Here is a 14,080-nt window from a genome sequence, read left to right as displayed (position 1 = left end):
AATACCGCGCGCTGACGTCATTAAGGTGCGACGCGAGGAAATAAAATAAATTCAACAAATGTTTGGGGTTTTACTGAACAAACAAACAAATAAAATGAACGAGTGACTTAAAAAAAAGAATGTGGGTGTCTTTGTAAAAAACTGTTTTGATTGGCTATTATAACAGAGCATGCTGCATGCTTTTTGGTTTTGTAGCGCAGAGTACCTGGCTAACTGCAGGAAGCGGTTAGCTGCACAGCTAATGTAGCCATTGCAAGGCTAACGTGGCACCGATTTTAGAACACAGCAAAACATAAGCTCATAAGTTACAGTCAATTTCCAGACTAAACTCAGTTTAACAGAGCATGCTGCATGCTTTTTGGTTTTGTAGCGCAGAGTACCTGGCTAACTGCAGGAAGCGGTTAGCTGCACAGCTAATGTAGCCATTGCAAGGCTAACGCACCGATTTTAAAACACGGCAAAACGACTTAATAGTTATACACTTACTTATTTGCTGTTTGTGGCTGATGCGGCATGGATGCTTGGTACGGACCCAGGCTTCAGTGACAGTTGATGTGCAAAACCTGCCCTGTACTGTCCCAAGTTGTGGAAACATTCCTCAGGAAAATGCTTCCGACAAACATACACCGTCACTCGACGGCGTATTATTGAAGTAAATAAAATTAAGCCACTGCGTCTTCAGGGGCTCTCCCATCGGCAGTAAAAACAGACTCTTTTCTGTGTTGTCACATCCATGTACAGCGCAATTTCCATGTTTCGCTCGCTTAGGTGATGCCATGTTGTGTCCTCTATGGTCTCCTCACTACAACTGGGCGGGGCAATCCATACAGTGGGTGGGAATCCAGAGGGGGGGCGTGGGGATCATCTCCCTTGCTGACATAGTAAAGGGAAGAGCTTATCAACGCGCCGTTTTGACGCGCCATTCTCAAATGTTGGGCATAGTTTGGTTTACACATTATGAAATTTCTAGCCACTGGGGTGACTTAAGAAGGTCAGAGGAACTCATTTTAACGTTAAAAAATCTCAGAAAGTGAAAATTTCATGCCATGGGACCTTTAATTAGATTTGCTAATTTGAGACGATTTCAATCGAATCCATTTCTTGAAATGGAACTACAATGTTAATACATGGTGTTCAAAAATTTTTGACAGGCAGTTGGTGTGTAAATATAATGTATACTATAAACAATAAAGAAGAAAGATATAAAAATAAAAAATGTAAATAAAAAAATGCAATAATCAAAACATCGTCATAAACAAACAGAATAGCGTAGCCACAAGGCAGTAACATAACAATGTTCAGAAAGGATTAGGAAGAAGTAATAACTTATCCAATCCTAACCCTCTATACCACCGCTAATCAAACGTCACTTTCCACCATAATAAACTATATATACAAAAAAAACAAGCAATAAACAAAAAAGAAAACATACCAACATACCAAAACATACCGACATGGTATAATATCGACCAAATCATATATACAGATACTTATGTAATGCATATATACACACATACAATACATATATACAGTACATACATGTACACATAGCTATACACTAAATACAAAGAGACCAGTCACAGACTTACTCTCAATTTCATCATCACCTATATAGTCGCCTGTCCTCATTCTCATATATTTTTATTAACATGTTTTTATATAATTTTTAAACAGTCTTTTTTTGGTGCTATTTTTGAGTTCATTATCCAGACCATTCCACAATTTCACCCCACAGACTGTTATGCACATACTTTTCATAGTTGTTCTAACATTTACTCTCTTAAAATTCATTTCCCCTCTCAGGTTATACCCACCCTGCCTTTCCATAAACGTATTTTGTACCTCACCCGGAAGAAGGTTATGTCTTGCTTTATACATAATTTGTGCAGTCTTGTGTTTAACCAGATCCGTGAATTTCAGTGTGTGCTTTTACGAATAATGCGTTTGTATGCTCAAGATATCCCGTATTATTGACAATTCTTATTGCTCTTTTTTGTAATGTGCATAACGGCTGCAGGTTAGATTTGTACAGTAGGTATTACCCCATATCTCCACACAGTAGCTCAGATATGGAAGTATGAGTGCATTATACATCATGCTATATATCATGACGTATGAAAATCGCCAGTTTTGAGACGATGCTTTTGCCATCCTCTTGTGTTTTTATAGGTGGTGTACATTGCTCCTCTGAAAGCACTGGTCAGGGAAAGGATAGAAGACTGGAAAGTCAGGATAGAGGAAAAGCTTGGGCGGAAGTGAGTGATGAGACAGCTATCCATAGACCAACATACCTGATGATCATTCTCCTCTTAATTCATCTGCTCTGTGTCTGTTTTTTCATCTCCGTTACTTCCTCCGTAGGGTGGTAGAGCTGACAGGTGACGTGACTCCGGACATGCGGGCCATAGCACAGGCTGATTTGATTGTCACCACTCCAGAGAAGTGGGATGGAGTCAGCCGCAGCTGGCAGAATCGCAGCTATGTTCAGAAAGTGGCCATCCTTATTATTGATGAAATCCACCTCCTCGGTAAATACACACACACACGCACACAGATATGATGACTTTCTGCTCTGTAGCTTTTCGAATGTAATTAAAAAATCTGTTTTGGTATCAATATCAGAATTTTCGGTTTGTGAATTTTATTTGACACTTTTGAACCGGTGCTCTTCAAACCCACCCAGATTTTTATGTTATTTTATTTATTTATAATTGTATATCCTGTTTCGCATAGGGGAGGACAGAGGGCCTGTTCTGGAGGTCATTGTATCTAGGACAAATTTCATCTCGTCCCACACCTCCAAACCTGTGCGAGTGGTTGGGCTCTCCACAGCACTCGCCAACGCACGAGACCTCGCAGACTGGCTGGGCATTGGACAGGTGAGCTCTCGAGAGCAGCTTACACATCCATCCATTGCCTTTGTTTTACGATATCCATTAATGAAGTGGCTGTACCGTATTTTTACTTTTTCTCGACCAAAACTTGTTCTTTCTTCACACAAGACTAATAAAAATAGGAAAGGCTGTCATTTTGTAATTAAGCGTTCTTGTTTATGATAAAACGGTCTGTGAAGTGTCTTGTATTTTTTTTTTTTTTTTGGATCGACCCTCAAACGCTACACTGTTAATCTAGTGTTAGCAACCCTCCATAGCGTTCAAACACTTCTTCTTGTCCAGCTTCCACCACAAACCGTGTGTGCATGCAAGCGCTTGTGTATGCGTTTCTGAATGCACGACCTAATGTATCAGGACTCTGGGTGAGCCAGGGCAGGCAGCAGTAGTTATGTAAACGTTGTTTGACAGTTAGTAGCAGGAGGGGGGCAAAGGCTGTCTATAAATCTGCCTGCTGCTGTTTGGACTGGGTCACAGCATTACCTGACCAATCCATTATCCAGCCTTTAAATATGTGCACACACGCACCCAGGCCTGTGCCACTTGTGGGAGAGCAGGGCTCTGAGACAGGAGACAATGACGAGCTGTTATTACCCAGATGGGCCACATGGTCAGGCACACAGCCAGCTGCTCACCCCATCTCTCTCTCTCTCTCTCTCTCTCTCTCTCTCTCTCTCTCAGGTGGGGTTGTTTAATTTCCGGCCTTCAGTTCGTCCAGTCCCATTGGAAGTGCACATACAAGGATTCCCTGGGCAGCACTACTGTCCTCGCATGGCCAGCATGAATAAACCCACCTTTCAAGGTACAGTACAGCTGTCCATCTAACCGCCACACACAAACAAAAAGCAGTATCAGATTTAGGGCTCCTGAGTGGTGCAGCAGAAAAGTGACCCGCCCTATCATTAGGAGATCGCAGGCGAATCCTTAAGATGCCACAGACGTCTGTGGCCAGGAGCCAGGAAATTAAAAATCGCCATACTCTCCCTCCTCTGTCAGTCACAGTGACACTAGCCAATCGAAGGCGTCTGTAAGCTCATGTACATGGCGCTTTTCTCCACTTGCATGAGCAGACGCTTGAAAAAGGATCATCAGTGGTTGGCTTCAAAAGAGCGTCACCCACCTTGGTCTGTAGCTGCTGTATGATGGGGAGAACTGGCTGGTGGGTGGGAAATTGACAGGTGACCAAACTGAGGAGAAAATATGGGGGCATAAAGCAGAATCGGCCTTAATTCTAATAACTGTTACTGTGATGTCATGTGCCACACGCTCATCCTTTCCACTATAAATCTGTCCTCTTTAGCAATCCGCAGCCATTCCCCTGCCAAGCCTGTCCTGATATTTGTGTCATCTCGACGGCAGACACGCCTCACTGCGCTCGACCTGATCGCCTTTTTGGCTACTGAGGACGACCCGAAACAGTGGTTACACCAGGATGAGAGAGAGGTCAGAATGATCTGTCGTACTAAACTAGCACTGCTCTTAAAGGAAATACTTTACCATATGAGCCTCACTGTGTTCCATAAACCCATATCATTAAAATTCTGCAAAGGTACTGTACACTGCGTTCCAAATTATTATGCAAATGACATTTTTCACTGGTTTTCCTAAATAAATAACTAAATGACAAGTCATCATAATTTTCAAGTCATCAACCGTTAGAGTACAAAGCAAATATTTTTGAACGAACCTTCCAATGATAACGGTATTTTTTTAAAAATTGAAAAACTGAAAATGCACTGTCCCAAATTATTATGCAAAGCAGAGTTTCAAAAGATGTTGTTCTTGTAAAGAACTGAAAATGGCCATTTATGAAATTTGAAGCATTAGCAGGTGATAATTACTGGAATCAAAACCTAGTTCAATCAAAAAATCTTACAGTTCAAGTTGCATTACTGGATGTGTAGCTGATTCAGAGCACACACAGGTTTGTGCAGATAAAGGCACATTAAGAAAGGTTCTTCCAGATAAATACATCAGAACAAGAGAGTAAATGATAAAATACTATTACAAAGCAACAAACAAGTCACTTTTGAAGCTGCTGGTAGCTCTGCAGCCGGTTTCACTAAAGTAGTTTAGACTGGTCTATGGGTTAAGATTGGTCTTAAGTTTCTTTATAGACCAGTCTAATGCAAGTAAGACAGTTTCACAAAAGTTAAGACTAATTTTTTAAGTCTAATTTTAGGCTTAAAAAGTAAGACACCCTCCCCCCAGTCTAATATGGGTCTAAGGGCTATATCACCATGGTAATAACTGAAATAGTGTGTGAATCAGTGTGTGTGTGTGTGTGTGTGTGTGTGTGTTTGTTGTTGTTGTTGTTATTATTATTATTATTATTATAGTGTTGTTCTTGTTATTGTGTTCTTGTTATTATTACTATTGTTGTTATTATTATTACTATTGTTACTATTATTACTGGACATACTTTCTTAAATGAATAAAATTTAATTAAAAAAAAAAACAGTCAAGCCATAAGTGCCATCAATGTCAATAACTACAAGAAAGCTTGAAATGTTAAGGCAGTGAAGTGCAAGTATGTAATACACAAATTTAGGCTATTATAATCTAACTATAAAGTATTCAATAAAGAACAAACAGTGTAATGCCAGCTTATTCATTTAATTACTTATAAATAATATAAATATATATAAATAATATAAATATATCAATTCATTTATGCATATAATTACATCACCACTCATCACTTATCTCTCTCTCTCTCTCTCACACACACACAACTACATCACTCCTCCATCTGCGCGAGTCTCTTCAATTTAAGTTGCAGTCGCTCCAAAAGGAAAGACTGCAACTTAAATTGAAGAGACTCGCGCAGATGGAGGAGTGATGTAGATTATAACAGCGACTCGCCTCCGTAGATCTCTATCACCATTTCGGTGGTGACTTTTAGTTTCTTCGCTTTCCCTCCTCCCGGGGGTCCCGTTTTTCGCTTGTATATTTCCTTTTTTGCCTCTGGCAATATTTTTAAACCTCTTCTGCACAGCTGACACGTCTCGTACCGCAGCGGGGTTAACGCTGTTCACCGCATCGGTGATTTTTTTCCACACCTCATGTTTCTTTTTGTTGGTACACTCCTCATTGAATTTCCCCAACAAAACCCCTTTGTAGGAATTAAATTCTTCAAAAATGGCTAAATTCTCTGAGTGCGTGAACGGCACTGACCGGTTGCTGTCCGCCATTTTTTTTGTTTTGAAAAGAGTCTTAAATTACCAACAATCCTTTGCGGCATAGTACGACTTAAGATAGTCAGAGTCTTAACTGCTTTGTGCAACAGTTTTTGTTAGACGTCTATGCTAAGTCAGACTATACCCTCTGTCTAAGTTATAGTCATAGTCTATCTTAGTGAAACCGGCTCCTGGAGTCTAAGAAACACCAAGGTGTAGATATGCAGTTATGTATAAACCTTCTATTTGGTCATCCTTAACCAATGCTCCCAAGCAGAAACGACTCCAGTAGGCCTAGAAATACATAAAGACTACTTTTCAAACAGTCTTGTTCACTGTTGAGTGTCCTTGCACTGTTGAGTGCCCTGGATGCTCCAGGTGGATGGTTGGTGAATGACCACCATGTCCTAATAAGGCTACTACATCAGCAAAGAGGAGACAGAGTCATGATTTGGGCTGGAATCATGGGGAGACACCTGGATGCCTCCTTTAGGGTACCCAAATGTGTGAAAATGATGTTTGGGAAGTATGTTGAGTTTAAGACTGACTACTGACCACTTTATATCGTCTTCATGTATGGGCATGGCAGTGCACCATCTCATGCTGTTAAGAATACCTATGCACTCATGCATGTGGTTTTCTTGTATTTCTAGGTTGTTTCTGCTTGTGAGCATTAGTTAAGGTGGGCCAAATAGAAGGTTTCTTCATAACATCATCTTGGTGTTTGTGGGACTCCAGAGCTACCAGCAGCTTCAAATTTGAACTGTTTCACCTTTTTCCTGCTTTGTAATATCTCATCTCATTATCTCTAGCCGCTTTATCCTTCTACAGGGTCGCAGGCAAGCTGGAGCCTATCCCAGCTGACTACGGGCGAAAGGCGGGGTACACCCTGGACAAGTCGCCAGGTCATCACAGGGCTGACACATAGACACAGACAACCATTCACACTCACACTCACACCTACGGTCAATTTAGAGTCACCAGTTAACCTAACCTGCATGTCTTTGGACTGTGGGGGAAACCGGAGCACCCGCTTTGTAATATATTTTAGCATATATTCTCTTAATCGAATGTATTTATCGGACAGAAACCTTTCTTAATGCGCCTTAATCTGCACAATTATGTGTGTGCTGTGAATCAGCTACAAATCCAGTAATGGAACTAGAACTGTAAGATGTTTTTGAGTAATTATCACCTGCTAATGCTTCCAATTTCACAAATGGCCATTTTTAGTTCTTTACAAGAACAAAATCTTTTAAAACTCTGCTTTGCATAATAATTTGGAACAGTGCATTTTCAATTTTGTCAGTTTTTCAATTTTTTAAAAAATACAGTTATCATTGGAAGGTTCGTTCAAAAACATTTGCTTTGTACTCTAACGGTTGATGACTTGAAAATTATGATGACTTGTCATTTAGTTATTTATTTAGGAAAACCAGTGAAAAATGTCATTTGCATAATAATTTGGAACGCAGTGTACACATCAGCTAAATATCAGTAGGTGCACTGACCAAAAGGACAGCCTTACCTCAGCCTCTTGATTCTTTTTACTTTACTTTTTTCATCACATAATGTCTTTCTCTGCTTACGAAGCCTTCGTTTCTCTATCCCTGATCTCCTGAGGCTAGATATGATGGAAGTTCCTTGTGTTTTCCTAAAGCTATGGTTTTACTGTGATTACATAGTCGACTCAGACTGACATTAGCTGGGAAAAGCTGGTGTCATCTCCGAGTACATTTCTTGTGCATACTTTTGGATCTGCTCAAGATGTGAGCAAACGTCTTCTTTGGGTCTCGGAGTACAAATGTATGCTAATATTGGCCTAGCGCTCAATTATAGACCTGTTGGAAAAATATTGCACTGGTGTACTAGCAATCAGCCTCTCCGAGTCAAAACAAGGAAGCAACCTCTGGCAAGTGATGTCTCAAACCCCTTTTACGCAGCCTGTTCAAGACTTACGCCTTTATTCTGCCTCGCGTTCTATGTAAAATGTCTGAATGCGGAGCGGAGGGTCTGTTTTGTGCCGCCTCTGAGCCGGAACGATTAGTTTAGTAGTAACAGAGCCAGAATCGCTGTCTGCGTAAAAGGGACGGCCGCAACGGCAGAACAGGGCTGTGATGTTTTTGACACTGACATTATTCTTTCCGAGACCTGCAAGAATTCAAACTTCTCTGTCTACAGCGTCTAAGGTCCGCGCAACTGTCTGTCTCAAATCACTTCCTACTTCTCTTTTCTTTCTCCTCAACATATTTCTGATCGCATAAACATGTTGCTTGCACAAGTCTTTTCACTCCTCTCTTCCTCCTTACCCCCCCCTTTCTCTCTCTCCATTTCTGAGCGCAGTTCTTCCCCCTTGAAAAGCCGGCTCGGCTAAAGGCCACAAGCATGTTCTATACATCGAGCCTGTTACTTCCCTTAAACGTGAATTATTTAATGGACGTGACTACATGTTTTACGATATATGATGCTCAGCAACAGTGCTTGTGTTTGACGAGTGGTATAAATGTGCGCAGCTAACAAAAGCACATCAACACTCGGTTCACCTGCTGTTGTTTTGAAATCAGGGCTCGGGTTATTCATATTTCTGACACGTAGACACGTCACCCTAGACCCTGACGCTCCGTTGTGAGACGTGACACCTCTGGTTGCGGAACGCCGGCTCGCAGTGTAAAAACACACAGTGACGCGGCTTCCTGCCGGCTTTATTTGGTTCACTGTAAATCACTAACACTACGTTCACACTGCAAGGCTTAATGCTCAATTCCGATTTTTTTGTGAAATCCGATTTTTTTGTGAGGTCGTTCACATTAACAAATATATGCGACTTGTATGTGATCCTCAGTATGAACGAAAAGCGACCTAAAAGTGTTCCGCATGCGCATTGCAGGATACGACGACGTCACACGCAGTGAGCATGGCCAGTGTTTACAGAAGTAACCTAAAGTTTCCTGTGTATGACAGTAGCCAGCATGGAGTACCTGGCGATGATGCAGTTGTTGTTGCGACGGAGCCAGAACATGCACAATAGCCTGATGTTAAGGAGGAGGTTGAGAAGGAAGAGGGCAAGGGTTTTGTTGTTGTAACTTTTTTTGAGAGACCCGCCGCCTACTTCAGCGCAGAATAGTGACGTTTGTGGCTTGTTGATGACGTGTAAGTCGGATAAATGCGACCTGGCGGTTCAGACTGAAGTCGCATATGAAAAGATCAGATAGGAATCGGAATTAGGACCACATATCCAAACGGCCTGGGTCGGATTTGAAAAAATCAGATCTGTGTCGTTCATATTGTCAATAAAAGATCGGATACAGGTCACATATGGGCGAAAAAATCAGATTTGAGTCACTTCAGCCTGCAGTGTGAACGTAGTCTAAAAGCGGAATATAGACGTACCTTCTTTACACCGATATTGTGTAAAAACGGCTTTAGATCCACTCCGCCAAATACGTCCCCATAAACATCCTCGCATACACTTAGACAGTTCAGGTTATGTGTGCTGTAGCTTATTAATGTGTTTAAATTTGCAGGATACACACTAAAGTGCGTGTGATGCTAGAATTATTTTTAGCACTGTATTATCTTACTGGCCATTTCATTAGCCACACCTACCTTGTTAGTTAAGCTTGTGGGTGTGGAGTGAGAGACTATAGCCCACAGAGCAGCTGCTGTCTGGATATTTTTGGCTGGCGATCTGTGGGTGTTGCAGTGACGGTATACCACTGCAGATCTCATGAACATAGTACTATGTCAGTGTCACTGTAATGCTCAGAACGGTGCACTACACGAATGTTATCTGGTCAGCCGTGGTTTCGTGGTGGTTTCATTGATGAGCAGGGTCAGGGATGGGATAGCACACTGCATAGCAACAAGTTATTACAAAATGCCCATATATGGAAGGTATACCTGATCAAATGGCTAATAAATGTGTGCAGTATCTAATTAACCGTCATCTAAACATACTGCTCTTTTTTTCATGCATCCCTGCTGATGTTATAAATAATATACTCGTCATTGAAGTGCCGATCTAGTTAAACAACGTGGCAAACAACGATGCTTTTTACGTTTTCCCCCTTTTCTCAGTAATTAAGTTGGTTATATTGAATTCTGCACCTGAGCACTGCTATTGTTTTTCTTCGGTAATATGTGACTATATCAAGCATCAAAGTGACAGCTGGTAGATTCGATAGTATTAGTAATAGTGACAGTATTTTAGCTGCCATCTGCGTGTGAGACACTGCAGAGATTACGAGGGGTGGTGTGCTGCCAACTGTGTGCATGTCCATTCTCCGACTCCTACAGCGTAAAAGACGAGCCGCCTTATAAAGCTTTTTTATGAGTACAATTTTGTTTCCTATCCTTTTAAATGATCATTCAGGAATAGAACGCAGGGACATTTGACCGTACGAGCAGATATTTTCCTCGAATATGACGTGATCTTTCAAGATCTGAGGAAGGCCAGAGTAGCAAATGAAAGAATGGGCCTTACCAGCAATGTAGCATTGGTGGTTTTGAATAAGACTAAATAAATGTTATGGTGGTTGAGTTGCAAGGTTCAAAATAAAAAAAAACAACAACCACAAACACATTGGATTGGGTGATTGTATGTGAGCTGCATTGTCAAATACATAAAGACATAAAAATCAGGATATCTATAGTAAGGTAAAAAAGCCTCATCCAAGAAGCAGCACGCTGCCTGAGCTAGGGTTGTGTGTGTGTGTTCCAGTGATGTATGCTGCACCCCGCTGTGGCAGCTCTGCACTGGGCTGTATAGCGGCTGGAGATCCTGCTGTTTGAGTGACAGGCGGCTGGCGCGAGCTGTCTGTCTCCCAGCAGGGGTCCCCCTGCCTCTTCCTCTACCGGCTCACCCATTAGCCATCCATCCATCCATAACACTCTGTCTCTCCACTGCTCTCTACATCTTCTTTTCTATCTCATCAGATCCTCAGCTTTTCTGGTTAAATGCAGCTCTTTATATATAGTTTTATATTAATGTATGTAATACAATTTATGGAAACCGCCTTTTTCCCTTTGTTATCGTATCTCTACCTCGTATCACAGTGCCACATCAAACTGCAAGGCTTTATGAATTATTCATGAGGTCTGTAGGTAGAGTTTCAGTAGCATAATTACAGACGTTAACTCATTGTGCCATCACATGGGGACAGAATGAACATGTATACTGGGAATCTGAGGTGGGGTTTACATTAGACCGTATCAGCGGATCATCAGATTAACGTTTTTAAAACGATTCGCGTGCACACAGCAACACCAATACACGGATACGCTCGGCTCCGCAGGCATCCTGCGCTCCAAATCACTCCGCCCTGAACAGCGAGTGCCTTCTGGAGGGTGCGCACTCCGGCCTTGCGCAGCTCACAGAGCACGCGAGTGGAGCGCATGAGCAGTGATTCGGGACTGAGCCGCTGTGTGTGTGATCCCAGCGCATATCACTTACCACTTGCAAGTGGAAGGATGGCAAGCCTAAAGACAATCATAACTACACAATGGGCAGTATTTGCAGTATTTTCATACTTTTATACTCTTTAATGAAAGGTGATACAAGGCGGAAGTCCGCGCCATTTTTCAGCAGTCGCGTCACATGACCAACGCCAGCGAATCAGGAAGGTGGATGTCACAGTGACGTTGTCCAATGACGACGCCAGCTAGAGCTCAGCACAGCGTATCCGCGTATTCTCAATGTTTACACAGCACCGGACCAGACACGATCTGGATTGAATATGTGGACCCTGGCGGATTCCCGTTTCCCGGCGTTTCCAGGCGTTTTAATGTAAACGGACAGTGCATCCGCGAAGAAAACGAGACAGATACGGTCTAATGTAAACTTGGCCTGAGCGTTTTCAAGGCCCTGAGGACATGATCTACAAAAGAAGTTAGACAAATTGGTATTTATGAACTTTTTCTTTACTGGGAAATTAGTATATTTGTGTGGTAAATCAGAGCTAGGAGTAAAACTGATCATCCATCCATTATCTGTAGCCGCTTATCCTGTTCTACAGGGTCGCAGGCAAGCTGGAGCCTATCCCAGCTGACTACGGGCGAGAGGCAGGGTACACCCTGGACAAGTCGCCAGGTCATCACAGGGCTGACACATAGACACAGACAACCATTCACACTCACATTCACACCTACGGGCAATTTCGAGTCACCAGTTAACCTAACCTGCATGTCTTTGGACTGTGGGGGAAACCGGAGCACCTGAAGGAAACCCACGCGGACATGGGGAGAACATGCAAACTCCACACAGAAAGGCCCTCGCCGGCCACTGGGCTCGAACCCGGACCTTCTTGCTATGAGGCGACAGCGCTAACCACTACACCACTGTGCCGCCCAAAAGTGATCATTAAAATGAGAAAATATTTGAGAAGCTGTGGGTCTTGAAGAGTTACACTCACCGGCCACGTTAATAGGAACTGGTTCTTGATTCTAAGACTCCTGTTCTTGGCTGGCAGGAGTGGAACCCAGTGTGGTCTTCTGCTGTTGCATGCTGAGATGCTTTTCTGCTCACCATGGCTGTAAAGAGTGATTATATGAGTTACTGTATCCTTCCTAGTAGCTTGAACCAATCTGGCCATTTTCCTCTGACCTCTCTTATCAACAAGGCATTTGTTTCCCCCCACAGAACAGTCGCTCACTCAGTGGTTTTTGGAGGTTTTTTTCCGCACAATCCTGTGTAAACTCTAGAGATTATTGTGTGCGAAAACCCCCGGAGATCAGCAGTTTCTGAAATACTCACTCAAACCAGTCCATTTGGCTCAAACCAACACCTATGCCACAGTGAAAGTCATAGAAATCACAGTTTTTCCCATTCTGATGTTTGAAGTGAAAGTGAACATTCACTGAAGCTCTTGATTTGTATCTGCATGAGTTTATGCATTGTGCTGCTGTCAAGGGATTGGCTGATTTAGAGAACGGCATAAAACAGCATATGTATGGGTGTTCCTAGTAAAGTGTCCAGTGAATGCATTTATGAAGAAGCTGATGATCTGAGATCAGTGTCTGTATTATTGGTGTAAACCTGTTGTATTTTGGAGACATGTCAGATCCCAGCCAGATCAGACCAACATATCACTGCTCTAATACAAATATTTTAGGAAGTCGAACTTCTGCATATAGATCACGTTTTGCTGTTTTCTTGAAGCACGTTCCTCTCGTGTCTTCTCTTTCTTCCCTAATGGCTTTTTTCCTTGTGGACTGCAGAGCTGATGAGGTTTACTATAATGTTTGAGACTGTTATTTTCCTGATCTTTGGTTTAGATGACCGATATCATTGCCACAGTGAGGGATTCGAACCTCAAGCTGACCCTTGCCTTTGGCATCGGTTTGCATCACGCTGGTCTGCATGAGAGAGACAGGAAGACTGTAGAAGAGCTGTTCGTCAACTGCAAGATTCAGGTACTTCCATAAGGCACCTCTTGTTTTTACCACTTGTGTGTCGGTGTGATTTGGTAAACGTACAAAAAGCACCATTTTAAAAGAACAGATGTCTATAATACTGTAACTGAACCACTGTTGTTTCCGGTGTTTTTTTTTTTTCTTTCAGCATAGAATGGAGAGTACTGTTGTGTTATATCGAAGCACTTCTTAATCTTTTAACTCTTTCTTTCAGGTGTTGATCGCAACGAGTACTCTAGCCTGGGGTGTGAATTTTCCAGCCCATTTGGTGATTGTGAAAGGCACAGAATATTATGACGGGAAAACGCACCGCTATGTGGATTACCCAATCACAGGTAACAACTACTCCTGGTTGTGTATGCCTGCGTTACTGCTTACACATGGTTGTACTGGACCTCCTGTGTGTGATTGCTTCTGCAGATGTTCTACAGATGATGGGGAGGGCAGGTAGACCTCAGTTTGATGACCAGGGCAAAGCGGTCATCCTTGTACATGACATCAAGAAAGATTTCTACAAGAAGTTCCTCTATGAGCCCTTCCCTGTCGAGTCCAGGTGAGTGTAAGGACCACCCCCCACCCCCCCATGATCATTGAGAGCGT

General features: G+C 42.4%; 1 protein-coding gene across 3 annotated transcripts in view; it reads left to right on the top strand.

Moving 5' to 3' along the window:
• Positions 1–14,080, top strand: part of ascc3 (activating signal cointegrator 1 complex subunit 3) — a 395,456-nt gene that overhangs the window by 334,532 nt on the left and 46,844 nt on the right. For all 3 annotated transcript variants that reach the window (XM_060922147.1, XM_060922146.1, XM_060922145.1), the window contains exons 26-33: positions 2,170–2,255; positions 2,362–2,528; positions 2,734–2,879; positions 3,573–3,693; positions 4,192–4,334; positions 13,343–13,480; positions 13,695–13,815; positions 13,901–14,033. In XM_060922147.1, the coding sequence (XP_060778130.1) occupies positions 2,170–2,255; positions 2,362–2,528; positions 2,734–2,879; positions 3,573–3,693; positions 4,192–4,334; positions 13,343–13,480; positions 13,695–13,815; positions 13,901–14,033 (1,055 nt within the window). The remainder of the gene's footprint in view (positions 1–2,169; positions 2,256–2,361; positions 2,529–2,733; positions 2,880–3,572; positions 3,694–4,191; positions 4,335–13,342; positions 13,481–13,694; positions 13,816–13,900; positions 14,034–14,080) is intronic.

The sequence above is a fragment of the Neoarius graeffei genome, chromosome 5 (genome assembly GCF_027579695.1).
Source record: "Neoarius graeffei isolate fNeoGra1 chromosome 5, fNeoGra1.pri, whole genome shotgun sequence".
Classification (NCBI taxonomy): Eukaryota; Metazoa; Chordata; class Actinopteri; order Siluriformes; family Ariidae; genus Neoarius; species Neoarius graeffei.
Note: the sequence above shows the minus strand (reverse complement) of the source record. Positions and strands in the feature narration are given on the sequence as shown.